This window comes from Dendropsophus ebraccatus, chromosome 5 (genome assembly GCF_027789765.1).
Source record: "Dendropsophus ebraccatus isolate aDenEbr1 chromosome 5, aDenEbr1.pat, whole genome shotgun sequence".
NCBI classification, from domain to species: Eukaryota; Metazoa; Chordata; class Amphibia; order Anura; family Hylidae; genus Dendropsophus; species Dendropsophus ebraccatus.
Genome location: NC_091458.1, coordinates 150,673,600 through 150,699,343, shown reverse-complemented (window position 1 = coordinate 150,699,343; position 25,744 = coordinate 150,673,600). Strand labels below are relative to the sequence as shown.

The window sequence follows — 25,744 nt, the reverse complement described above, 5'->3', positions numbered from 1 at the left end:
TGCCATTGTTATCGCGAAAATTCGAATGATAATTGTTCCGTGTAAACGCACCATTAGATGCTTCTAACTTGCTGATAGTTTCCCTTTAATGCAATACTCTGCATTACAGAAACTAATTTAGTCCCTGAAAACAAACTCTCCACAGCTTGTTTGTAATTTGCAACAATGTGTCTGGTTTTGCAGGCAGCGTTAGGGTCCTATTACGCGGAGCGATTTTCAACGATTAACGACTAACGATAAATGATCGCAAACGAGATTGTTTATCGTTAACCTGAAATCGTTCACCATATTACACAGAACGATGGTCGTTAGTTACGATCGTTACTATGATCGTTATTTCGATCGTTACTATGATTGTTTACTCCATCTGATCCCAGCAAAACAATGAACAATGTGCAATTACACTGAGCGATTAGTGAACAAATGCGGAACTTGAGCGAACGAATCTGGAATTACAGAGAACGATTAACGAACGTTAAAAGATAATTTTAGGTTCAGATCGAAATCAACGACACACGAACGATTTTTCAATCGCTTAGCATTTAAATTCAAACAATATAACGATTATTCGCACGATAATCATTCCGTTTAATAGGCCCTTAGACAATAACCACAGAGAGTGCAGGGATGACTATTCAGCCATTGAAACAGCCCATATAGTCGTACCTTTCCAGACGTCTCCAAAGCAGCCCTGTCCCAGCTTTTTATCTAGAGTGATAGACTCTCTTGCTATTTCCCAGGCATCTTTTGCAAGTCCCATTGTCTGAGGTTTTAGGTTGACACACGGCTTTGTTAACAGTTGGCACAGACCATCATTGAATTCTGCAGAGATAAAAAAAAATCATATAACAGATAAAGAACTACGGCCATATAGCAGGCGTGCAATAAAAGAATCGAATGACAGTGGATCTGTTTAAAGAATATACTGCCATTGTAACCCCTGGCTCAAGATGATACATATATGCACAGTGGTATAACATCCACAAACTTTTTTTTTTTCTCATTCAGTTTTATTACTGGTCATTTGTGTAAAAAGTGAACATGTTAAATGTTATATTTTGTTAATTTTATGTTAATTTTTAAGGCTACGTTCACACAACGTAAGTTTTTTTATTAATTGGGGCCATTGTTGCCGATTTGCAACAAAAACCATGATTAATAGAAAAGTTATGTTGCACTGAGGTCAGAGGGAATCACATAGTATACACTCCGACATGTCAGTTTTGTGCGGCCGCTATTCATTGAATGGTGGCCGCACAACCCTGACAGTGCAGACAATGGAAAGTGCGGCTCCGGCCGCACTTTCCATTGTCAGCTATGGTGAATTGGGATGCAAGTGCACACAGATGCGCCCACATCCCAATTCAGCACAAATGAAGTTCATCCGGCCGCTACTGCAGTACTGGCCGGGATGAACTTCATTGACAACGGCCGTTCTGTGACACGCCCGGGTCACAGAATGGCCGGTGTCTCATGTAGTGTGAACACAGCCTAAATGTTAAAAATATTTCTTATTCAAATTGTATTCCGATTATTTGTGTTAAAGTGTACTTGTTGTTATAAAAAAAACTTTTGATCGGTCCAGGTCTGAGTGCTCACACCTGTACCGATCAGGAGAACGATTACCTGCACGAGAACAAGAGAACCGCAGCTGCAGTGTGTGCATAGAGTAGAGCAGAGAGTGGATGCACTGCAGCGTGGTCCTGTCCCCGCTCATTCTACCAATTGGTACAGGTGTGAGCACTCAGACCCGGACCGATCAAAACTTTTGATATGTCTGTATGACATGTCAAAAGTTTTTCTTTTATTAACGACAGGTACAAAGTTCGGTTGTAATATATAGTGATCCCTGCAAATGACCAAATTTCTTCAGCCACTGGTAATCAAATGTAGAGTATTTGGGTTTGGTGCCTCCTAAATGAGGAATTATCACAACAGTACAGCGCATTTCCGGTGGCTCCATAGAGAATGAATGGAACCACGGGTCATGCGCTGACCTGCGGCTCGAATTATACCAAAGGAGCCGGGTGCCGATAGAGAGATCCCTGGGAGGTGCAGAGGTCGGACGACACCCTGCAAACTCCTACTTGTCTCCTATCCTATGGCTAACAACACTCTTATAAAGCCATCACAAAAACATAGCTAGAAATAGACACCTCACCTTGACAGATTTGATAATGACGTAGCTGAAATGCTGCCTTAGAGCCCTAATACTTGGCGCGATATGAAGGAGCTCGGTGTCAGGGTGTGTAATAGCGGGGGCAATATTTGCCACATCATAACAAGGGAAAACAATATATGAATTCATGATGCACAGTTTTGTTAGAAAATATGTAATTTAACAGATCTTAACTCCTCCTAACTCAAGGCTTACTAGTCCAGTGGGTGGTCTTATTAGAATTGGCTTAATATTTATACACTCACCGGCCACTTTATTAGGTACACCTGTCCAACTGCACGTTACCACTTAATTTCTAATCAGCCAATCACATGGCGGCAACTCATTTAGGCATGTAGACATGGTCAAGACAATCTCCTGCAGTTCAAACCGAGCATCAGTATGGGGAAGAAAGGTGATTTGAGTGCCTTTGAACGTGGCATGGTTGTTGGTGCCAGAAGGGCTGGTCTGAGTATTTCAGAAACTGCTGATCTACTGGGATTTTCACGCACAACCATCTCTAGGGTTTACAGAGAATGGTCCGAAAAAGAAAAAACATCCAGTGAGCGGCAGTTCTGTGGGCGGAAATGCCTTGTTGATGCCAGAGGTCAGAGGAGAATGGGCAGACTGGTTCGAGCTGATAGAAAGGCAACAGTGACTCAAATAGCCAACCGTTACAACCAAGGTAGGCAGAAGAGCATCTCTGAACGCACAGTACGTCCAACTTTGAGGCAGATGGGCTACAGCAGCAGAAGACCACCCGTTACTAGCATGGTGTACCTAATAAAGTGGCCGGTGAGTGTATATATATGTGGTATCCCACCATGGGTGTTGCTATTGGTTACACCCTTTGCAAAAGCCTGTACTTAAAAGTGTAAGTGGTAATGTAGCAGTACCAAAGTTTTACCACTAGATGTCGTTGTTAAAAGTGTTTAAATTCAGATATTGCACAGCTGTAGGAACTAAAGGGTTATTGTTTGCATATGTACCACATGGCTCTGTACACCAATGAGAGTTCTTTCTTCTTCTAACCTATCATCTCTCTCTTTACTTCTTACACACGCACTCCTCACCCACTCACAGTACAGTTTACACATGCTGTAGCAAGGAAGTCACATGGGTAGAGGAAGCGTGAGGTCTTTTGCCTTGGATTCTATAGAGGAAGGAGGCAAGATAGGACGCTCCCTACAAGCAGTCAAGTTAGGCCCTGGCTCCTGCCAGGTCCCCAGTCTAAGTTGTTGTCTAGACGTAGAGCACATGTACCTAGACACAGTTTTCCCTTAAGCAACCTTACTATACACTATGCAGTGTTAAGTCACTAGTAGAGAGGACAAGTCAGGGATCATCCTAACCCACACCGTGGACAAGAGGAACACAGTGCAGGACAGTATCCACAAGAAGTAAAGGAACTGATCCGGATAGAGCAAAGTTGCTAGAAGCCTACGCACTCTATCATGCAGCGCAGGTGTAATCAGAGAACTCTAACCACTCTGCTCATCCCAGGTAACAAGGTCTGGGGTTTGTGTCACCCTCTAGGATGGGTCACCCGACACTGGTGGGCTATAGGTGGTGCAAAGACCAAGGAGTCAAAACACGGGCACAAGTATTCTTTCTACTTTCAAGTATTCTACCTGTAAAGTTCCGACAGAGCACAGTACTACTTGGGTTGGGACTCTCTCGACATCCTCCTCTCTACTCTTATAATCTCTTCTATCTCTCAGCACACAACCCAGCCAGCACGGCTGTATCACCCTCTTCACTCTCAGTACAGATCTGGTTTATCAAGTTAAAAGTAACTTGTCAAGACGAAAGTGTATTGTATTCTCCTGTATTAAGTATCTTCACAGTAAACAAGAGTATATGTATTTTAACGGGACTCTGTGGTTCTTCACCAAGCACCGACACAGTAATCACAACTTCCTTGGGTTATCTCCCCTTTCTGTGGGTGGCAGTGCCAATAGTCCGGGTGGGTCACTACTCCACTCTGGACCACCGTGATAATTGCCCAAGGGACCCCCAAACTAACCCGGCAGGTTACTGTCCACAGGGGAAAAGGTATAGCCAGCCCACTCAACATAAAAGCAGGTGTGCCAGCATACCTGTGTGCCCAACCGGCACTGGCGTCACGACAAAACACCAAAGGTCAGGGCTATACCTCGGCCAACCACTACACCGGTGGAATCACGCTGTCCCATCTTACCTGTGGCCGGCCGTCTGTCACTGCTCACTGGCAGGGCAGCACACATGAGCACCACCACATATATACAACTATTTGGGGAAAACTGTCAATCATTGAATGAGACCGCCCATTGGACTCCTAAGCCCAAAATTAGCAACACTTGAAATGAATAAAATACTGAATCTTCTCCCAACCTTCTCAGCTCCTCCTGCTGTATAACATGGTGGCTGCAGCTCCTACTGCACCTTCTCAGTAATCAGCATATGAATCACTAACACCTTTATTTATGTATAGGGCACCTAATACACACTTGTGGGTGCATGTGACTCCATCAAATGATTTACTGATTCCAGGACGGGTGGCACTGTCTGCAGATTACTACTCCTGCACTTTTACTGCCAATTAGAAATACTCAGATGGCTCGTGTGTTGACTATGTGCAGCTGTGCAGGCAGTTGGCATTGTATTTTAGAGTCCTGCAGTTGTCACTGTATATAGCAGTATGTACAGTTTTGCTCAAAAGTTTACATACCCTGATAGAATTTTAGCTTTCTTGTCCTTTTTTCAGAGAATATAAATGATAACACAAAAACTTATTCTCCACTCATGATTAGTGGTCGGGTGAAGCCTTTTATTGTCAAACTACTCTGTTTTCTATTTTTGAATCATAATGACAACCAAAAACATCCAAATGACCCTGATCAAAAGTTTACATACCCCAATACTTAATACCATGTATTGCCCCCTCTAAAATCAATGACAGCTTGAAGTCTTTTGTGGTACATGTGGATGAGGCTCTTTATTGTCTCAGGTGGTAAAGCCGCCCATTCTTCTTCTTATGATATTAAGGTCAGGGGACTAAGATGGCCACTCCAGAACCTTCACTTTGTTCTGCTGTAGAAAATGACAGGTCAATTAGGCCTTGTGTTTGGATTGTTGTCATGTTGCAACATCCAAGTACGTCCCATGTACAGCTTCCGGGCTGATGAGTGCAAATTTGCCTCCAGTAACATGCTGCATTCATCTTTTCTTCAACTTTGACCAATTTTCCTGTGCCTTGTAGCTCAAACATGCCCAAAACATCAGCTATCTACCCCAATGCTTTACAGTAGGAATGGTATTCCTTTCATCACAGGCCTTGTTGACGTCTCTCCAAATGTAATGTTTAAGGTTGTGGCCAAAAAGTTCTTCCAGAAGTTTTGAGGCTTGTCTCTGTTTTGTTTGGTGTATTGTAGGTGAGATACTTTGTGGCATTTGCGCAGTAATGGCTTTCTTCTGGCAACTCGACCATGCAGCCCATTTTTATTCAAGTGACTCCTTATTGTACAGAGTCCTGTATTTCAGCTGAACACCGATCGATTGGTATTATCAATTTTTTGAATATCAGAACAAAGTGAAGGTTCTGGAGTGTCTATCTCAGTCTCCTGACCTAATTGTATTATTGAGCTACTCTGGGGAGATCTCAAGGGTGCATTTCACACTATTACGGGCCGTGTTTAAAAGTCTAAAATGGAAGCTGTAGTTTTGCAGCCTGTGGCTCACCAGATGTTGCAGATCTACAGCCCCCATCTTGTCCTGATGACAGCTCATGATGTGAGCTGTAGTTTTGCATCCTCTTGTGTATATTTAGTCTGCCCCTGACTATATATGATTTGGGGGAGGGGGCCTATGCTAAAATTTTGCACTAGGGCCTACAGGCCCTTATCTATGCTCCTGGTGGGACAGTATTATTTGCCCCTTATATACTGATATTTTTGGTAATCTCAGGCCCGATTTACTGGATTTGGTCAGTAACAGTGTGACAGTATGGTGACAATATTTCCTTCATGGTGGTTCCTGCCTTGGTGCTGCTGCCAGCCATGGATGGTCAGCAGCGCATTCGGAATTCAGGACAGTTTCTGGACACACATCCACAGCTGTCTGGAATGCCGTATGCTCCTACAAACTCCTATGGGGTCATCTGTGCCTGGATTCTGGACGAAAATAGGACAGGAGCTATAATTTCCTGACCTATTTTCCAGAACGGACACCCTTCAAGAAAAATACAGAAGGGAGTCTGGGCCCAGTAGAAGCCTATGGAAATCTGGATAAATTTTGAGGGTTTTTTTTTAACAAGAGATATAATTTAGTATGCATATTGTGTATAGGAGCAGGATGCTGGTCTGCATCCACATTTGTGACTAAGCACAGAAAAATCAGACACAAGGATGGCGTTTGCAGGATTGTAACCAAGGGGGGGGAGCCATAAACTATTAATAGAATGGCCAGAAATAGTGCTGCATCCATGTACACACAGGACAGCACATCCTGAAAAGTCACCTGTGGTGACAGCTATACTGTCGGTAATTATCCAATGAAGCTGCAGTACCAGTTACTTCCACTTGATGGCAGCATCATCCCCTGTTATATACAATATGATTCAATAATGAGCAAGGTGGCATCGTTTTGTTGCTTTCATAAAAAATAGTGGTCCAAACATAGCTACACAGTGATATATATATATATATATATACTGTATGTATATATATATATATATATATATATATATATACACACCGAGTACCCCCAAAGATATGATCGGTTATAAATGTTCCTACAATATTCCCATTTTTTCCATAATATATTCCCATATTTTCAGGTAGGTGTCCCAGAAATTACACCCCAGCCCATGATAAGTCCATGACACATCCCTCACCTTTAACCACTTATGATACCATATGTGCCCATAAGTATTTCTTACCTGTGTAATGTTGTACCAGCTCCTGCACGCTGTCAAACTGAACCCGGGTGGTGATGTAAAAGCCTCCGTTATCAATCTTGCGGATCTTATAATGTTTGACATGATCTCCCTTTATATTATCAAAGTCCCGAATAGACAGTGAGAATGCACCTATGTAAAGACCAGGAGAGGCATCAGAATACGAACAGTAAGGGAAATGAAGGAAAGTGTAGTAAGAGTCATTTGTAAAAGCCTTACAGTACTTATCAGCTGCTGTATGTCCTACAGGAAGTGGTGTAGTCTTTCCAGTCTGACACAGTGCTCTGTGCTGCCATCTCTGTCCAGAGTAGGAGAGGTTTTCTATGAGGATTTGCTGCTCTGGACAATTCCTGACATGGACAGAGGGGGCAGCAGAGAGCGCTGTGTCAAATTGGAAAGAATACTACACTTCCTGCAGGGCATACAGCAGCTAATAAGTACTGGAAGACTTGAGATTTTGAAATAAAAGAAAAATGACAAATTTGTATATTGAATTGCTAAAGTTCCCCTCTAAATGACATTTAACCCATTGGTGCTTTCTGCCATACAATGGAAATAGCATAGGAAGTGTATGAAGTGGGATCATTGATAGCTTGAGCTATAACAGCAATTGTTACATGAATTTTTACAAGATTTTAAAGTATAGCTTTCATTTTTTAGAAACTTGTGGCTTTCACACTGGAAATAAGTTAACCTTCATGTTATTTTTCTATAGTCACCTCAGTTGTCTAGTGTACACAGCCATATAGCGATGGATATGCCCAACTCATGGAAGGAAAAAAAAAATCAGCATTTTTCTGTGCTCACGCACAGCATTTTGGCAATATTTTAGCACTTCTGCAATTTACAGTAAAAATACTAATTTTTTTTACACTGATTTCGATGGCAAAACGCATCCATAACACCATGGTGGACATTTATCAGTGTTGCGCCCCTGGCGTGCGCCTCTTAGGTTATTGGTGGCGCGCTCCTATCCATCCAATATTCGGAGATCATCTCTCTCACCCTTTGTAGTTTCACTTTCTCTGATCATGAAGCTTCCTTGGATATTTCCGTCACTCAGCAGGTGCCTCTCTGCATCCTTTCTGCCCAGTTTACCAAAGTACCATCTGTGGGAAATATAATAGAAAAATAATCGGTTACCCTCCATGTTGTAGATATAGTGAGGATTAGCGGAAAGACGGACATTACAGCAGTTATCCCACCGTTCTCTCCTTGGTTATAGAGCATAGTGTAGAGCAATACTTGTGCCCTATGGAAAAAAACAAACCTAGGATCATACTACACAGGCCAATGAAGGCCTGATCAATATTGTGAGTGAGTGCCGATCTCTTTTACTGGTCCAACAGTAATCACTTCACCTGCCCAAGTTCCCGGTCTTCTCCTGTGCTCTGTGGCTTCAGAGCGGCCTGTCTCGGCTGACCCCCTGCCCCAATCACGTCACAGATCCTGTCACTTTTTTATTTTTTAAGAAATCTACCGGGGTTGTGATCACAAGCAGTTTTGCAATATACTTGATTAATTTTTAATTTTTCTATGTTTAAATCAATGTTATACATATGGTCAAATATCCGTGCTGATATTTGGTCTTTTCTCTGTTCGAACAAAAAAAAAGGAGACCAAACAGAGGAAGACCCCGTCCTTTGTGCACTGTGACAAGGAAAGACACCTGTTCATGATGCAGGTTGTATATCAGCTGTAGGCAATTATCTTAGGATAATTATATTAACTAACTCTATTATCAGCTCTGCAGTTTACCAGGAGACAATGCTCTTTGTTATGTAACAATTCGGTCAGTATAATGTCACTGTGTGGTTACAGAGGTTTTGGTGCTGTGTTACAGGAGAGCTGACCGTACAATGCAAGCACACCCAGGATTATTGAACGCTGAATGTCGATACGCAGCAGCTGTACATATGCGCAGTGATGGGAAGACACCTAGTGGCCATATGTATAATGTTGATTTCATTCCCTAGGCCTAGCCTAGCCTCATTGACTTGGCTGCTGCATATTAAAGGATCATTTTTTACCCTTTAATTAAGGCAAATTTTAAAAGACAACCTGGAAGGTTTTTCTGTCATCAAACAGACGTACTGGAGGTTTAGGGATAGTATAGTATATAGTATTTAGAGATGAGCGAGTCCATTCGAACCCGAACCTCCGGCATTTGATTAGCGGTGGCTGCTGAAGTTGGATAAAGCCCTAAGGCTATGTGGAAATCATGGATATAGTCATTGGCTGTATCCATGTTTTCCAGACAACCTTAGAGCTTTATCCAACTTCAGCAGCCACTGCTAATCAAATGCCGAACGTTCGGGTTCAGATGGACTCTAACCCAAACCCGGTTCGCTCATCTCTGCTAATTTTGCTTTAAAAAAACAAGTAGAAAGTAGATTGCAAAACTACCTGGGATCACAACCCCTGCTGATTTCTTAAAAAACAACAACTTTGCAACAGTGCCTCTCCAATATTATTAGATGGGAAGGGCCCTTGACGTTGCATTTTTTCTTCATAAAACCACATTAAAATGCCAATACAGTTATTTAGAACTGATTATGATCATTTTTTATAGTGACACTCTCACCTCCTTTTTGCATTCTGACTTCTCTACACAGTTGTAGTTTTCATACCTTATTTTATATCATAAGTCATGGTGCTTGTTCCAGTTAAAAGTGGTTTTATCATCTGCGGATTGTGCCACCTGGCCAAAGCGCCATGAAGCCCCACCCACAACAGCGCTGTAGACCCCGCCCCTCTGTGACATCATACCTGTCTAGGCCCTGCCCCCTCGACAGCCATTGCAACTGGCCAGCCTAAAGGTCTAGGCCCCAACCCCCCTAGGTTGGCCCATACCAATAGGTGGGACGTGGCCAATGCGGAGATGACTTCACAGAGGGCAGGGCCTATGGTGGTGATGTGGGCGGAGCTAAGTGGTGCTGCAGCCGTGAAGCCCCGCCCAGGTGGCACAATCCGCAGGTGATAAAAGATCCCTTTTAACTGGTGCAAGCACCATGACGTATGATATAAAATAAGGTATGAAAATTGCAAAATTTACCCTTTACACCTATGTAGAGAAGTCAGAATGCAAAAAGGGGATGACGGTGTATCTCCTAGATTTTCTTTTACTGATTGGAGTCAGATACGAAAAGTATTCTTTTTTCTAATTGTAATTTTTTTTTTATTTCACCTTTTGTACGTTGTTATGGGGGCGGCCATCTTTAGGCTGAAAACACACATGGCAGTTTTTGTGCCAAAACTAGAAGTGGATCCAACAGAAAAGAGACAAGTTCTCCCTTTAGATTTTCCATCCCATTTGAATCCACTTCTGATTTTGGCACAAAAACTGCAATCGAAAAAACTGCCGCGTGTGATTCCAGCCTTACTGAACTGTTTTTAACAGCATTTAATAACATACTTTATGAAAAGCCTCATGGACATAGACGACAATAGACAGGACCTTTCCTATTGAGATTAATGTGAAACGTTACCAAGTGCTCTCTGTGACCTGTGAAGAGATTATTATTCCACAGGGAGCTGCTATTGTCTCCTCCATCTACTGGTGTCACATGTTGCTGCAATGCTGTACAGATCACTTTACAGCAGCCTCCTCTCATCACCACAGACACAACAGGAGGTCTCAGCTTAGGGTCCTATTCCACGGGCCGAGGAGGGCCCGATCAACAATGTAAACGAGCGTCGATTTGTTAGATTTACTGGGCTTATTCCACGGCCCAATGATCGCTGAGCGAGGGCTGCAGGGACATTGTTACCGATGTCGTTGCAGCCCTTGCAGCATCATACATTACCTGTCCAGGCTTCTTCTCCGCGTTGTCTTCCTCCCCTGTCCCCCGCGCTCTATCTTCAGAATGGCCGATCAGCTGACAGGCCACACTCAGCCAATTACAGGCCGCGGCGGTCTGTATGCTGCTGCTTGTCTAATCGTCAGTCGCCCGCCGTGCACCGCTATTCAACCGTAACGATGCGCGGTGGGGGAACGATGATTTTAGGTCTGGCCCTAAATGAACGATCAGCCGATGACACGATCATCGGCTGATCATTCTCTCTATTTCACCGAAGGATAATCGGCCGAATCGGGGCAAATGGGGCCGATCCGGCCGATTATCGTTACTGTGGAATAGGGCCCTTAGTTTTAGCCCCGGTGGTGAGAATGGAAACTGCACAATATCAGGATTATTTTATAATATAGACAGAAAAATGGAAAATTAGCAAAAACGTCACCAGAATTCTTTAAAGGGAACCTGTCACCCTCCCGTGCCGGGGTGAAGGCCGCCCGACCCCCCGCTAGCCCTGGATACTCACCCCATCTTGCTAAGTCCCGTTCCTGGAGCCGGTCCCGGGACAAAGATATCCTTGTCGGAAGCCCATAGAGAATGACGGCTCCATTCATTCTCTATGGGCGTCAGACTCATCTCAGCAGGACCAGGCAGTGCCTTAGTTTGTTGAGTAGTGACAACTTTTTCTCTTAGGGTTGGTGCACACTACGGAATCCGCGCGTATGACATGTCAATTCTTTCGGCAGAATGTGGAATCCGCCTGAGCATAGAATAGTGTCTATGGCATGGGCGGAGATGCGCGCCGCCGCGTGTGGGTACGAGCGACGGAATCTGCCGCCGGTCATAGGCGCAGATTCCGCCATGAGCTGCTGTACTCACTCTTCTGCTTGGATAGAGTTTGTAGGGGCCACATAGTTACTAGGGATGTATCCTGTTTCTCCAGAACGCAGTGATCGCGCCTCCCACCAGTCACCTTCCCTGTAAGAAAGAAAGAGATAAAGTCAGATTAAGAACCAGAGAAGTCTCACTAACATGATACAAGAACACAGGGGATACGTAACAAGCTCGGGGTAGAAGCTCATGATGGAAATATTACGACTATGGGCCCTATTATACCCGACGCTTATCGGCCGTACTTGGCCGATTACTGGCCCCTCTGGCCGATAATCACTTTCTGTAACAATTCATGTTTGATGCGAATGTACCACCAGGTACATCGCTTTGTGTGTTTTTTTTTTTTTTTTTATATAAACAGACCAGTGCCAGCGGCAGTTTATTCCCAAGCAGGGGCCCGGCTCCATTGATTCTAATGGAGCTGTGTCACAGAGGGGAGGGGGTTTCGTCACACTGGGGGCTGGCAGGCTATGGGAGAACCAGGCCGCTGTTCAAAAAAAGGATCATGCCATTGGCGTCCCTGCACCGGCCTATTCCTGAAAAAAAAAAACACAAAGCGATGTACCTGGTGGTACATTCACTTTAAAGGCAACGGTCGTTGATTGTTTGTTTAAAGCGACTCCGTACCCACAATCTGTCCCCCCCCAAACCACTTGTACCTTCGGATAGCTGCTTTTATTCCAAGATCTGTCCTGGGGTCCGTTCGGCAGGTGATGCAGTTATTGTCCTAAAAACAACTTTGAATCCTGCAGCGCTGTGTCTAGCGGCCGGGGCTTACATTTGTATATGCATTAGGCTGGCACCACCTCTCTGTCCTTCCTCCCCACCCTCCTCATCATTAGGAATGCTCCAGGCAGATTGCTTCCTATTCCCCACCTGTGTGTATAATGAACATGGGCTGGATCGTTAAGACACCTGTGCAAAGCTCAAACAGCAGTAAATGTTCCTGGAGCATTCCTAATGATGAGGAGGGTGGGGAGGAAGGACGGAGAGGTGGTGCCAGCCTAATGCATATACAAATGTAAGCCCCGTCCGTTAGACACAGCGCTGCCGGATTCAAAGTTGTTTTTATGGCAATAACTGCATCACCTGCAGAACGGACCCCAGGACAGATCTTGGATTAAAAGCCACTATCCGAAGGTACAAGCGGTTTGGGGGGGGGGGGGACAGATTGTGGGTACAGAGTCACTTTAAGGCATGAACTAAAATCATGATCCCGATAGCGACGATCGCTCCATGTAATAGGAGCAGCAAGAGTAGACCGCCGCTATTTTCTATGGGTCACCCGGATAATCTAAAGATCGTGCTGGCAACAACTCCTGCAGTTCCCCGCAAGATTCCCCCCCAATGTTGGTGCGTGTAATAGCGCTGACGGTGAGCAGGGAAACTAGGAGAAAGCGAGTGCTGACCTGACAGGTTGCTCCTAAATATCGGGCCATCTAATACGGCCCTGAGGTCGCGTTTACATGTCTGAGAATTTATCTGGACTTCTTATCAGGAAATCTGGGTAAACTTCTGGACCCTTACGGATACCCTTGAGGATTTTACCTGAAGGGTGCTGAAAAATAGATCTGGAAATGATGGGACATGTCCTATATTTGTCCTAATGCATTGTATAGCCGCCCAGGCATGGGCCACCAATGCTGATGCTGGCCCTTTAACTGCACGCTCTCCTTATTAGGACTGACCGTGTCCCATTGGCTCCCGACCCTGTCAATCACTCTTGTGGTTGTAGGCGGCATTATACCTCTGGTCCCAGAAGGCCACTACCTCTTCTCCAGCATTGCGAGTGATGTCACTTATGCACACGCAGCGCCAGAAGAGTGAACAAGAAGCCGGAAGGGAGCACCGCTGCAGCAGGTGAGTATTAAATATTTTTTTCCTCCTTAGTTTTTACAGCCAGGAAAAACTGATGGTTTCCTGACACCTCCTGGAAGGCTTCCTGATCACTGATTCCTGACCGTGAATCCACCTAGATTTAATAGGTCAACATACAAAGAAATCCTTAGCAGTTGGCACTACTCAAAGCACCGCTAGCAAAATCCTGATGGTATGAATAGTGACCGAGCAAACAAATGTGGTGCAGCAGATATAATCCAATGGTGCTCAGCTAAAGTCCATACAAGTATATCTAACCGGTTTATGGAATTCATTTATATTTAAAGGGAAGCAAACACCAAAATATCAGGTACTGACGTAAAAACAAAGCAAAAAAAAAGTTTTATGCAATGTTACCTTAGCTACATCTAAGCGTTACATGTCGCGCTTGTGCCCCAAAACATAGTTATTTAGACCATTAAACTATGTTTTAGTGCGTCATGTAAAGCGCTTAAGTTGTATATGAGGTAACATTGCCTTAAAGGTTTTATGCTGAATTTTCGGTGCTTGCTTCCCTTTAATTAAAGGCAATCTGTCAGGTCTATACCACGTACAGAGCTGCAGACACAAGCAAAGAAGTGATAAGAGGATAAAACATATGATCCCCTTGTCTTTGCTGATGGCCATTTGCAGAGTTATAAAATTGCAGTTATATTTGGAAGCTAAAGTGCTATAAAAGTGTTGCTGAGCCACAGCATGCATGCCTCCTCCCTCCCCCACCCTTCCTTTCTTTTATGATTGGCATACAGGATTGAATCTCCAGCCCTGTACATTAATTAGCCAAGAAAAGGGGAGGTGGGGGAGGGGGAGGCATGTATGCTGTGGCTCAGCACCTCTTCAATAGCACTTTAGCTTCCAAATATAACTGCAATTTTATAACTCTGCAAATGGCCATCAGCAAAGACTCTCTATCACCTCTCTTCCTGTGTCTGCAGCTCTGTACCCGGTATAGACCTGACAGATTCCCTTTAAATTTCACTTGCAATATAGGATTAGTTTTCATGACTGAGTTTTCCTTTCAGGTCAAACCCATGAAGGCTACAGCGATGGAGAAAATTCAAATTCATTGTACACAATGACTACATATATTATACGATTGTGATTCTTATGTTAGTTAGGAGGTGGTTTCTTTACATACGAATTGTTTATGATGTGGAATTTATCTCCCTTCACAAATGTCAGGTCATCTTCTGTCCGAGCTTCATAATCATACAGAGCCACAAAGGTTGTCACTCCTAAAGAAGAAGAAAATTAGGGCATAAAGACTGGGTCTATGTTCCAAAGTACAAAGTAATTTTGAGGATTTGGGGGGCACCTGACTCCACGCGGCATCCTCCACAATTTATCATTGCTCCCCTGTCAGTTTAGTCTGGCCGCCAGCAAAGGGTTAATTTGTCTGTTCATTTCCCTCCCCTTTTGTTTATGTCAGGTCCAATAGTGAAGATTCCCGGCTATTGGGCCAATGAGGGCTCTGATCACATACCTGTGCGAGGCGGCGATAATAATGGCTCTTACCGCTGACTTGTCAGTTCACATTACTCTCTGGAGCTGTTGCCCTCCCTCCCTTTTTTGTATGTTTTAAAGGAGAAGTCCAGTAAAATTTTATTAAAGTATTGTATTGCCCCCCAAAAGTTATACAAATAACCAATATACACTTATTATGGAGAATACTTATAAAGTGTTTTTTTCCCTGCACTTACTACTGCATCAAGGCTTCACTTCCTGGATGACATGGTGATGTCACTTCCTGGATAACATGGTGATGTCACTTCCTGGATAACATGGTGATGTCACAACCCGACTCCCAGATCTGTGTGGGCTGTGGCTGCTGGAGAGGATGGTGGCAGGGGGATGCTCAGTGTGCCTCCAGTGCCCTGTGTCCCCCATTGTCCCCCTGCCATCATCCTCTCCAGCAGCCACAGCTCTGGGAGTCGGGTCGTGACATCACCATGTTATCCAGGAAGTGACATCTCCATGTTATCCAGGAAGTGACATCACCATTTTATCCAGGAAGTGACATCACCATTTTATCCAGGAAGTGACATCACCGTGTTATCCAGGAAGTGACATCACCATGTTTATCCAGGAAGTGACATCTCCATGTTATCCAGGAAGTGACATCTCCATGTTATCCAGGAAGTGACATCACCATTTTATCCAGGAAGTGACATCACCATTTTATCCAGGAAGTGACATCACCGTGTTATCCAGGAAGTGACATCACCATGTTTATCCAGGAAGTGACATCTCCATGTTATCCAGGAAGTGACATCACCATGTTATCCAGGAAGTGACATCACCATGTTATCCAGGAAGTGACATCTCCATGTTATCCAGGAAGTGACATCACCATGTTATCCAGGAAGTGACATCACCATTTTATCCAGGAAGTGACATCACCATTTTATCCAGGAAGTGACATCACCATGTTATCCAGGAAGTGACATCACCATGTTATCCAGGAAGTGACATCTCCATGTTATCCAGTAAGTGACATCTCCATGTTATCCAGGAAGTGAAGCCAGTAGTAAGTGCAGGGAAAAAAAGCATTTTATGTGCATTTCCCATAATAAGTGTATATTGGTGATTTTTATAACTTATTGTTAGGAATACATTACTTTAATAAAAAATTTCACAGAATTTCTCCTATAAAAAATAATATTATAAATTATTATAATAAAAAGAAAATAATAATAAAAGGGAAAAAAGGTAAAAGAAGAATAAGAGAATGACAAATGACAAAAAGAGCCACAGCTCTGGGAGTCGGGTCGTGACATCACCATGTTATCCAGGAAGTGACATCTCCATGTTATCCAGGAAGTGACATCACCATTTTATCCAGGAAGTGACATCACCATTTTATCCAGGAAGTGACATCACCGTGTTATCCAGGAAGTGACATCACCATGTTATCCAGGAAGTGACATCACCATGTTATCCAGGAAGTGACATCTCCATGTTATCCAGTAAGTGACATCTCCATGTTATCCAGGAAGTGAAGCCAGTAGTAAGTGCAGGGAAAAAAAGCATTTTATGTGCATTTCCCATAATAAGTGTATATTGGTGATTTTTATAACTTATTGTTAGGAATACATTACTTTAATAAAAAATTTCACAGAATTTCTCCTATAAAAAATAATATTATAAATTATTATAATAAAAAGAAAATAATAATAAAAGGGAAAAAAGGTAAAAGAAGAATAAGAGAATGACAAATAGTGTGATTCTTGTGTTGAGAGAAGTCACAGCTGGCGGAAAATTATGCTTAGCAAATGATGGATACCATGCATGTCGTGTATGGTGGGAGTCTGCCAGTGGCGCACCATTTGCTATCGCTACAATTGAGGTAGGCATGTCACATGTCAGTTGGTTTTAGAGTTTATATTGGAAGAGAATTAAGGGGGTACTCTAAGCGGAAATCTTTTTCTTTTAAATGAACCGGTTTCAGAAAGTTATATATATTAGCACTTATCAGCTGCTGTATGTCCAGCAGGAAGCGGTGTATTCTCTCCAGTCTGACACAGTGCTCTCTGTTGCCACCTCTGTCCATGTCAGGAACTGTCCAGAGCAGTAGCAAATCTCCATAAAAAAAACTTTCCTGGACAGTTCCTGACACGGACAGAGGTGGCAGCAGAGAGCACGGTGCCAGGCTAGAAAGAATACACGACTTCCTGCAGGACATACAGCAGCTAATAAGTATATGAAGACTGGAGATTTTCAAATAGAAGTAAATAACAAATCTATATAACTTTCTGACACCAGTTGATTTAAAAGAAAGATTTTCGCTGGACAATCCCTTTAAATCAGACTCTTTTCTCCTTACCAGAAGATCCTGTAACACCAATTCCTCTCTGTCCTCCACCCAAGAAAGGTCCTCCAACTATACATAGTGACCTGCTGGCAGGAATGCCGCTGTCTTGGTGGTGGAAGGTTGTCGTAGGGTCTGGGTAATAGCGTTGACTGGAAAAGTTCTCAGCACCTAAATTCTCCGCTTTTTCTTCTTTCTTTTTGCACTGTGCACAGCCCATTACCTGCAGAGACCACAATCAGTAACATATAGGATCCTATAGAGGGCAGGTGAGGGGAGAGTGTACAAGGTATCCACAGCATGGAATCATGGTCCATTACAGTTATAATAGCCTGAGTCTATAAGGTACATGAAATCCTATAGCCACATGCTGCATTAGGAGTTATAGGCACCTGAAGGTAGGAGAAACAGACATGGACTTAAACAGTCCGAAAAATAAAACATATGATAAGCATTAAAGAGGCACTGTCACAGATTAACAAAAAAAAAATCAACAGGGTTTGTGATTGTGAGCAGTTTTGCAATATTTTTTTTTTTGTAATCTTTCTATGTTTTAAAGTGTCACGGTCATTAAATTTTTTAATTTTTTTTTTGCAGAAATCAATAGTCCAGGCGATTTTGAGAAACTTTGTAATTGGGTTTATTAGCCGAAAAATGTATTTTTATCATGAAAAAGCAGTTTGAAGCTCTCCCCCCTGTCTTCATGGTTCTCCTATGGAGAGGGGAGGGGTGGAGAGAGATGAGGCACCAAAACAGGACAACAAAGAGTTAATTTACAGCTACATCACCGGGCTATCTCCTCTGAAGTCAGCACTGACCTCTCTGACCTCTGAATACTGGCTTTCAGGGGCTCCCTGTGGTGTAATCCTGTGTTCTCTGCTCTCTGCTGCTTTCTAATCTCCCTCCTCCCCCCTCCCCTCTCCATAGCACAGACAGGATCCGACTGATGTAAAACAGTCGAGATTTTCTAAATTCTGAGCAGTGGATGACAGAAAGAAGAGGAGGGGGGACCTGGGGAAAGTCTTTTTAAATGCAGATAATGGCATATTTGCCTGATAAACCCAATTACAAAGTTTCTTAAAATGGACTATCGATTTCTGCAAAAAATTTTTTAATGACAGTGACACTTTAATCAACGTTATACATATGGCCACTAGATGTCTCCCTTCACTGCACATGTGAACAGCTGCTGGCCGTCCACATTCAGTAGCAGAGAATCCTGGGGGTGCTTGCATTGTATGGTCAGCTCTCCTGTCACACAGCACCAGAAATAAGACATCCTTCCTGGACCTCCCCAGAATATTCACCAAGAGCGGTGGGTCTGGCGTGTGGCGGGTCAGCTGCATGACGTGCAGAGGACGTGGGGGCCATGAACCAGGCTTCCCGCAGTGCTGGTTTTGGAGTTCCACAAGATGATTAGGTGAGTTCTGGGTGGCGGCGGCCTTACTTTGGGGGGTGCCCTAGTTTAGAGTAGGGGGCGCCTTACTTTCGGAGGGATGCCTTACTTTCGGTTAGAGGCTAGAGTAGGTGGGGTGTCTTATTTTAGGAGGGCGAATTATTTTCGGGGAAACACGATATAAACCAAATTCAGGAGGAGCAAAGAAAATATAAATATTTGTTTAGAGGATTACTTTTATTTTTTGCTTTATGTCACATTTTTAAGGCCCAATAGGAAACTTAAATCAGTGATCATTTGACTACATATATATAATGCTTTTGAATACTTAGTATTGCAAAGCATTATTGCCTCTCATTGTCGTATTTAAAGGGGTTATCCAGCGGAAAAAAAAATATTTTTTTTCTTTTTCAGATCAGGTGGCTTCAGAAAGTTACATAGATTTATAATTTACTTCTATTTAAAAATCTTCAGTCTTCCCATACTTATCAGCTGCTGTATGTCCTACAGGAAGTGGTGTATTTTTTACAGTGTAACACAGTGCTCTCTGCTGCCACCTCTGTCCATTTCAGGAACTGTCCAGAGCAGCAGCAAATCCCCTTAGATTTAGAAAACCTCTCCTGCTCTGGACAGTTCCTGAAATGGACAGAGGTGGCAGCAGAGAGCAATGAGTCAGACTGGAAAGAAAACAACATTCCTTGCAGGACATACAGCAGCTGATAAGTATGGCAAGACTTGAGATTTTTAAATAGAAGTAAATTACAAATCTATATAACTTTCTGAACCCAGTTGATTTGAAAGGAAAAGATTTTCACTGGAGTACGCCTTTAAGCATGGCCTAATCCTATTGTACCAAGTAAATAATGCATATCTGTCTTTTTGTAAATACAACCAAACTGAAAATAAAAATGGCGAAGCTCGAATTAGGCAGGGTTCACTGTGTTTTTGCAGTCAGTTCTTTTCATCCCTTTTTATGCAAAAAATGAATGAAAAACAGATGAAAAAACGGATGCATTTGTGTACATCCGTTTTGATCTGTTTTTCCGTTGACTTCCATTATAAAAAAAAAAAAAAAAACTGATCAAAATGCATCCGTTTTTTTCTTGAGTACACAAAAATGTGGTCGACTATGTTTTTGTGTACGTTAAAAAAAGGATGAAAGGTTTTGATCAGTTTTTTTTTTTTTATAATGGAAGTCAATGGAAAAACGGATCAAAGCGGATGTACACAGATGCATCAGTTTTTTCATCTATTTTCCATCCGTTTTTTCATAAAAGGGATTTAAAAAAAAACGGACTGCAAAAACGCAGAGAACCCTGCCTTAAGACCTTATTACACGGAGCAATGGAGAGGAGCAAACAAGTGCGGTCGGCACTCGCTTGCTCCACGTTCCACATCGGCAGCTAGCGGGTAAATGCAGGGAGGACCGCGAGGAGCTGCGGGGGGGCTGCCCAGGGGAGCATTGGATCGTCCGGGCAGCCCATAGCAGATAGCAGTGGTCTGCGGAGCGATGGCAGCAGATCGCTGCTATCACAGCCGTTTGTCTTTCGACATGTTAAAAGACAAACGACAGACAGTGATCGGCCGACATTGTTCATGTCAGCTGATCGTTGTCTTCTATTACGTGAGACAATTATCGGCCGTAACGGCCAAATACAGCCGTTAATCGTTTCATATAATAGGGCCTTTAGTTGTGCAAATAAAGAACACTGTTGTTACCAAGCTATAGACCACATTCACACCTTGACATTTTGGTCAGTATTTTCCATCATCATTTCGTTTATAATAATAACCCAATGTAACCGCCCTCTGAGGGTCTCATACTTACTGATGGAAACAGATGTCACCAGCGAGGCATTACCTGATGGGCACCGTCTGTAAGAGAAAAAACACTCATGGGTTTATATCCTTCCAGGCTTCTAGACGTCCTAGACGTTACCGTTTTTCTCTGTCTATAACCGACCTGGCTGACAGCTTCTCACATATCGGGTGTCTCTCTTCTCATTGTCCTAGGCTGTGGTTACAATATTCATTCTTTGCGTCTGTCCCATGTTAAAAGTTCGATCCGACCTTCTGATGTTGTGTAAAATAGCTGATAAAGTGCACTACTGTAATGTGAGAAGACCAGACCACGTCCTTCCTGTTAAGATTCAGCTGGTCAATCATTTCCTGATTGACTGTGAGGGTGGAGATCACTTCATAAGCGTCTAAATGTCATTCATGCACTTATAATAATAATACGTCTTTTCAGCTCCGTTTAAAAAGACATCTGTTAATTTGAGTCTAAAATAACGGACGTTATTTAGCTGTCTGACCTCCCCTTAGTGCAATGACTGGTGTTTGTACATTATATGGCTATGTTCACACAACGTCAAAAATATTAAAAAGGCGGCCGATTTTCATATTTAAAATAATGTCCGTTTTTGCCGAGATTTAACTGACTGCAATGCAATGCATTGGGAAGATGGACGTCCAATGCACACAGCGTATTGAATAACGGACGTTTTTGCCGCGGGCGTCAAAATAATGAACTTGATCATTGTTTTCGGACGTCTTTTGCAAACAGCGGACGTTTTTTATTTATCGTTCACACACAGTTTTCCTTTTGTCAACGTTCTGTCTCCGTTTTTACTATTAAATTCAATGGACTTTTCAATTAATCCGCATCCAAAGTCCAACTAGAATAATGTACAAACACCCATCAGTGCACTAAGGGGAGGTCCGTTATTTTAGACTCAAAATGACGGACGTCATTTTAAACGGAGATGAAAAGACGTTGTGTGAACATAGCCTTTTGGTTTAGGATTACTAATTGGCCTTTAGGTGCGGCTGAATTGAAAAGTCCATTGAGTTTAATAGTAAAAACGGAGAAAGAACGGTGCAAAAAGAAAAGCTGTGTGTGAACTACTAATAAAAAACGTCCGCTGTTTGCAAAAAACGTCCGAAAATAATGATCATGTCCATTATTTTGACGTCTGCGGCAAAAAACGTCCGTTTTTCAATACACTGTGTGCATTGGACGTCCGTCTTCCCATTCACTTCAATGCATCCCATTGCAGTCAGTTAAATCTCGGCAAAAACGGACGTTAGTGTAAATATGAAAATCGGCCGCCTTTTTAATATTTTTGACGTTGTGTGAACATAGCCTAAGGGTTTGTAATGCACAGTTGCTAACAATCACGAGACAGCACCAGCGGCCAGTCCATCAGCTGGGTCATGACCCAGTGGAGGTCCCAAGGCTTGGGATCTAATAGATTCCACTGGGCAGGATGAGACAGATGATCACCGATTCATAATAAAGCTATTGTGCAAAATGAGAACTTACGCTTCTCGGTTTCAGCGGTGACCTCAAATAACTACTAATAACTCACCTTTCCACTTACTAAGGAACTGAAATTGTAAGATCTGTTTTTTAGATGGTTTGCATTCCAGCAGTATAAGGCTATGTTCACACAACGTCCAAAAAAGGAAAAAAGCGTCTGCTTTTTGTGTTTAAAAAGACGTCCGTTATTGCATCATGTGCTTGACTAATTTGCATTGAAGTCTATGAAATAACGGACGTCTTTTTCACGCACCGTATTAAATGCGTCTGCCTCAAAAGATGTGTAAAAAAAGGCGTCCGTTATTCCATAGACTTCAATCCCTTTTAGTCAAGCATATAAAAAATGATGCAATAACAGTCGGACATCTTTTGAAACACAAAAAGCAGACGCTTTTTTCCTTTTTTGGACGTTGTGTGAACATAGCCTCATGCTGCACATACACAGGTGAGTTTACCGATAACTTTAGCAGCCACACGTCTATTGGATTTCAATGCAATTTCAACGCAATTTTCAACGCAACAACAGCCATTGATTTTCCAATGAATACATAGTTCTTTTCATAATGAAATGTGATGCGTTAAAGGCAATGCAAACAACGGCCGTTGTTCACACAATGTATTGAACAATGGCTGTTGTTTGACACGGCCGTTGAATATGTCATATGTTATTTCCGGCCGTTTTGCATTGATTTTAATGCAATTTTCAACGCAACAACAGCCATTGTTTTTAAGTGCCAAACGACGTCCGTTGTCCGTATGTTGTGTGCCCATAGCCTAAAGCGGCATTATCAACTGTGTTGTAAATTTTCTGTTTAAAACTTGTGTGAACTTCAACATTGGTCTCACTTTCCCCAATAAACACATACACCTTGTCTCAGCACTAAACAAAGGCCGTTGTTGCACTGAAAATGGCCTTGATTTCAATGCACAACGGCCGGAAATAATTGACATGTCAATTTTTTTCCATGGCTGTACCAAACAACGTCCGTTGTTCAATACACTGTGTAAACAACGGCTGTTGTTTGCATTGACTTCAATGCAACAGAATTTTTTTTATGAAAAATAGTTTTATCATAAAAATTACATTGTGTTAACATAGCCGTACACTGATGTGTGATCAACAGCAATAGGGCGGCACAAACAATCTAGCAACTGTTCATGTGGCCCTGGCCACACAATCATTGAGGTGTGTTAGGGTCCATTTACACAGAAAGATCTGACAGATTATCTGCCAAAGATTTGAAGCCAAAGCCAGGAAAGGATTTGAAAAGGGGAGAAATCTCAGGCTTTCCTTTATGACCTGTTCTCTGTTTATAGTCTGTTTCTGGCTTTGGCTTCAAATCTTTGGCAGATAATCTGTCAGATAATCTTTTTGTGTAAATGGACCCTAACACACCTCAATGATTGTGTGGCCATACTTGTAATTATCTATTCAGTCTCCTTCCCTCAGTTCTGAGCTGCTGCTTTCTGCTGAAGACACAGAAAACTGTGTATGAGCTTTTCTCTCCGTCTCCAGCTCCCCCTCTTCTCTCCTTCTCAGACGGCTGATGTAAACAACTCCCTGACTGGCTGTATTTGCAACTTTGCAATGCTGGGAGGGTTAATCTGAGGTCAAGTTGCTGTTGGACTCACTGTGATGAATCCTCCCGGCATTACAAAGTTGCAGATAGGGACTTGTTTAGCTGTCTTGGAAGGGAGGGGGGAGGAGGGGGAGATGGATAGAAAGGCTCAAACACACAGTTTTTTGTGTCTTCAGTAGAAAGCAGCAGCTAAAAACTGGGGGAAGGAGACTGAATAGATAATAAGTATGGAAGGAATAGATAATAAGTATGGAAGGAATTGTAAGCCTCACCATGGGCAGCAACACAACAAAATTTATGTTTGAGCGGAATACCCCTTTAAGAGCAGTGACGAATACAGAGTTGACCGGGTGTGGGGACCAGGGTGTTTTTATTCAGGAGGGCATCTGCTTTGTGCCCCCACATAGCTATATAGAATATGGAATATATGGAATTTGGCTAAATGATACAAACCTGTTCCTGACTCTTTGGGAGGATCAGGTCATTTATCAAAATCACCATAGGGAGCTATAAAATAATTGGTGATATATAGACAAGTTTTCCCGTTGCGGGTGGGTGAGAAGGAAGGAGTGAAAATATTTAGTGAATGACGATGACCTCAATATAAAACTATCTTGGGAAATCGATGAGTTAGAAATGAACTTCTTAGACCTCACAAATTTCAGGAGGTGAAAGTTTCGGTACAAAAACATATTTTAAGGATATGAGTGTAACGGCTATACTAACAGTCTGAGCTGTCACTTTGGTCCCTGGCTGGAGACTATTACACTGAACCAGCTGCTATGTGTTAGATGGAATAGCACCATAGAGAGCGATTATGAAAATCAAAGTACAATTCTGGTATAGAAGAATCAAGTGACTCTCAAAAGCCTTTGGCAACAGCTAGAAAGGAGATAAGAGGCCTAGGAGGCACCATGGCTTAGTTTTTTAGCACTGTAGCCTTGCAGTGCAGGGGTCCTGGGTTTAAATCCCACTAAAGGCAACATCTGCAAAGAGTTTGTATGTTCTCTCCAGCAAAGGCAACATCTGCAAAGAGTTTGTATGTTCTCTCCACCAAAAGCATAATCTGCAAAGAGTTTGTATGTTCTCTCCAGCAAAGGCAACATCTGCAAAGAGTTTGTATGTTCTCTCCACCAAAGGCAACATCTGCAAGGAGTTTGTATGTTTTCTTGATCAAAGGCAACATCTGCAAAGAGTTTGTATGTTCTCTGTGTGTTTATGTGGGTTTCCTCCCAAAAAATGCAGATAGGCAGTTTAGATTATGAGCCCTAATAGGGACAGGGACTACTTCTAGTAATAAAGATCCTTGGACCCAGGGGTGTAAATAGAAATGTCTGGGCCCCATAGCAGACTTTTGATTGGGCCCCTCCCAACTGACCTTAAACCCGTCAGCTGTAGTCATAACCTTTAACATTTAGCTCAGCCACCGGGTGCTGAGGGGGCCCAGTGTATTGCAGGAGCAGGCCACCGGGCCCCCTGATGTGACGGGCCCCATAGCAGCCGCTATGGCTGCTACAGTGATAGTTACGACCCTACTTGGGCCCCCATACATTATATGCATAAACCAGCAAAATGACAAGAGTCTACAAAAGAGACATTGTGGGAACATAGCCTAACATAGCCTAAGTCCTTTGGGGAAAATATGCAGCTTGTAAACAGAATCAGAGGTTTTGTGTCAGAACCTCCTTGTCCCCCTTGTCCCTAATATGGGCTCTACCCTCCACAATCTCTGTCTCATTTTTTTATAGTTTTAATAAACGTATATCATTTTGTAATATAACTTTATTTTAAAAATGACCATTTTTGATTAAATGTATGTAGCCATTGACTGATACGGGACTCTCTGCTGCCGCAAACGTCTATGGCGGGAACTGCTGGTCCCAACCCATCCACTCTGTTAGGTGCGGCACACGCGTCAAGCGATGTTATTAGTGTCACAGAGCCCATCCACAGTATATTGTACATTCTCATGCTTAGC

General features: G+C 42.9%; 1 protein-coding gene across 2 annotated transcripts in view; it reads right to left on the bottom strand.

The window, feature by feature from the left end:
- The window catches only part of FGR (FGR proto-oncogene, Src family tyrosine kinase), a 52,588-nt gene that overhangs the window by 15,818 nt on the left and 11,026 nt on the right, over nucleotides 1–25,744 (bottom strand). The window contains exons 1-8 of one of the 2 annotated variants that reach the window (XM_069971632.1): nucleotides 20,828–20,987; nucleotides 20,693–20,739; nucleotides 17,484–17,691; nucleotides 14,799–14,895; nucleotides 11,768–11,866; nucleotides 8,100–8,203; nucleotides 7,077–7,226; nucleotides 667–822 (exon numbers count right to left, since the gene is read on the bottom strand). In XM_069971632.1, the coding sequence (XP_069827733.1) occupies nucleotides 667–822; nucleotides 7,077–7,226; nucleotides 8,100–8,203; nucleotides 11,768–11,866; nucleotides 14,799–14,895; nucleotides 17,484–17,688 (811 nt within the window). In that variant the 5' untranslated portion in view covers nucleotides 17,689–17,691; nucleotides 20,693–20,739; nucleotides 20,828–20,987. Of the gene's footprint in view, nucleotides 1–666; nucleotides 823–7,076; nucleotides 7,227–8,099; nucleotides 8,204–11,767; nucleotides 11,867–14,798; nucleotides 14,896–17,483; nucleotides 17,692–20,692; nucleotides 20,740–20,827; nucleotides 20,988–25,744 lie in introns of those variants that run through there. The other variant, XM_069971631.1, reaches the window with a different exon arrangement.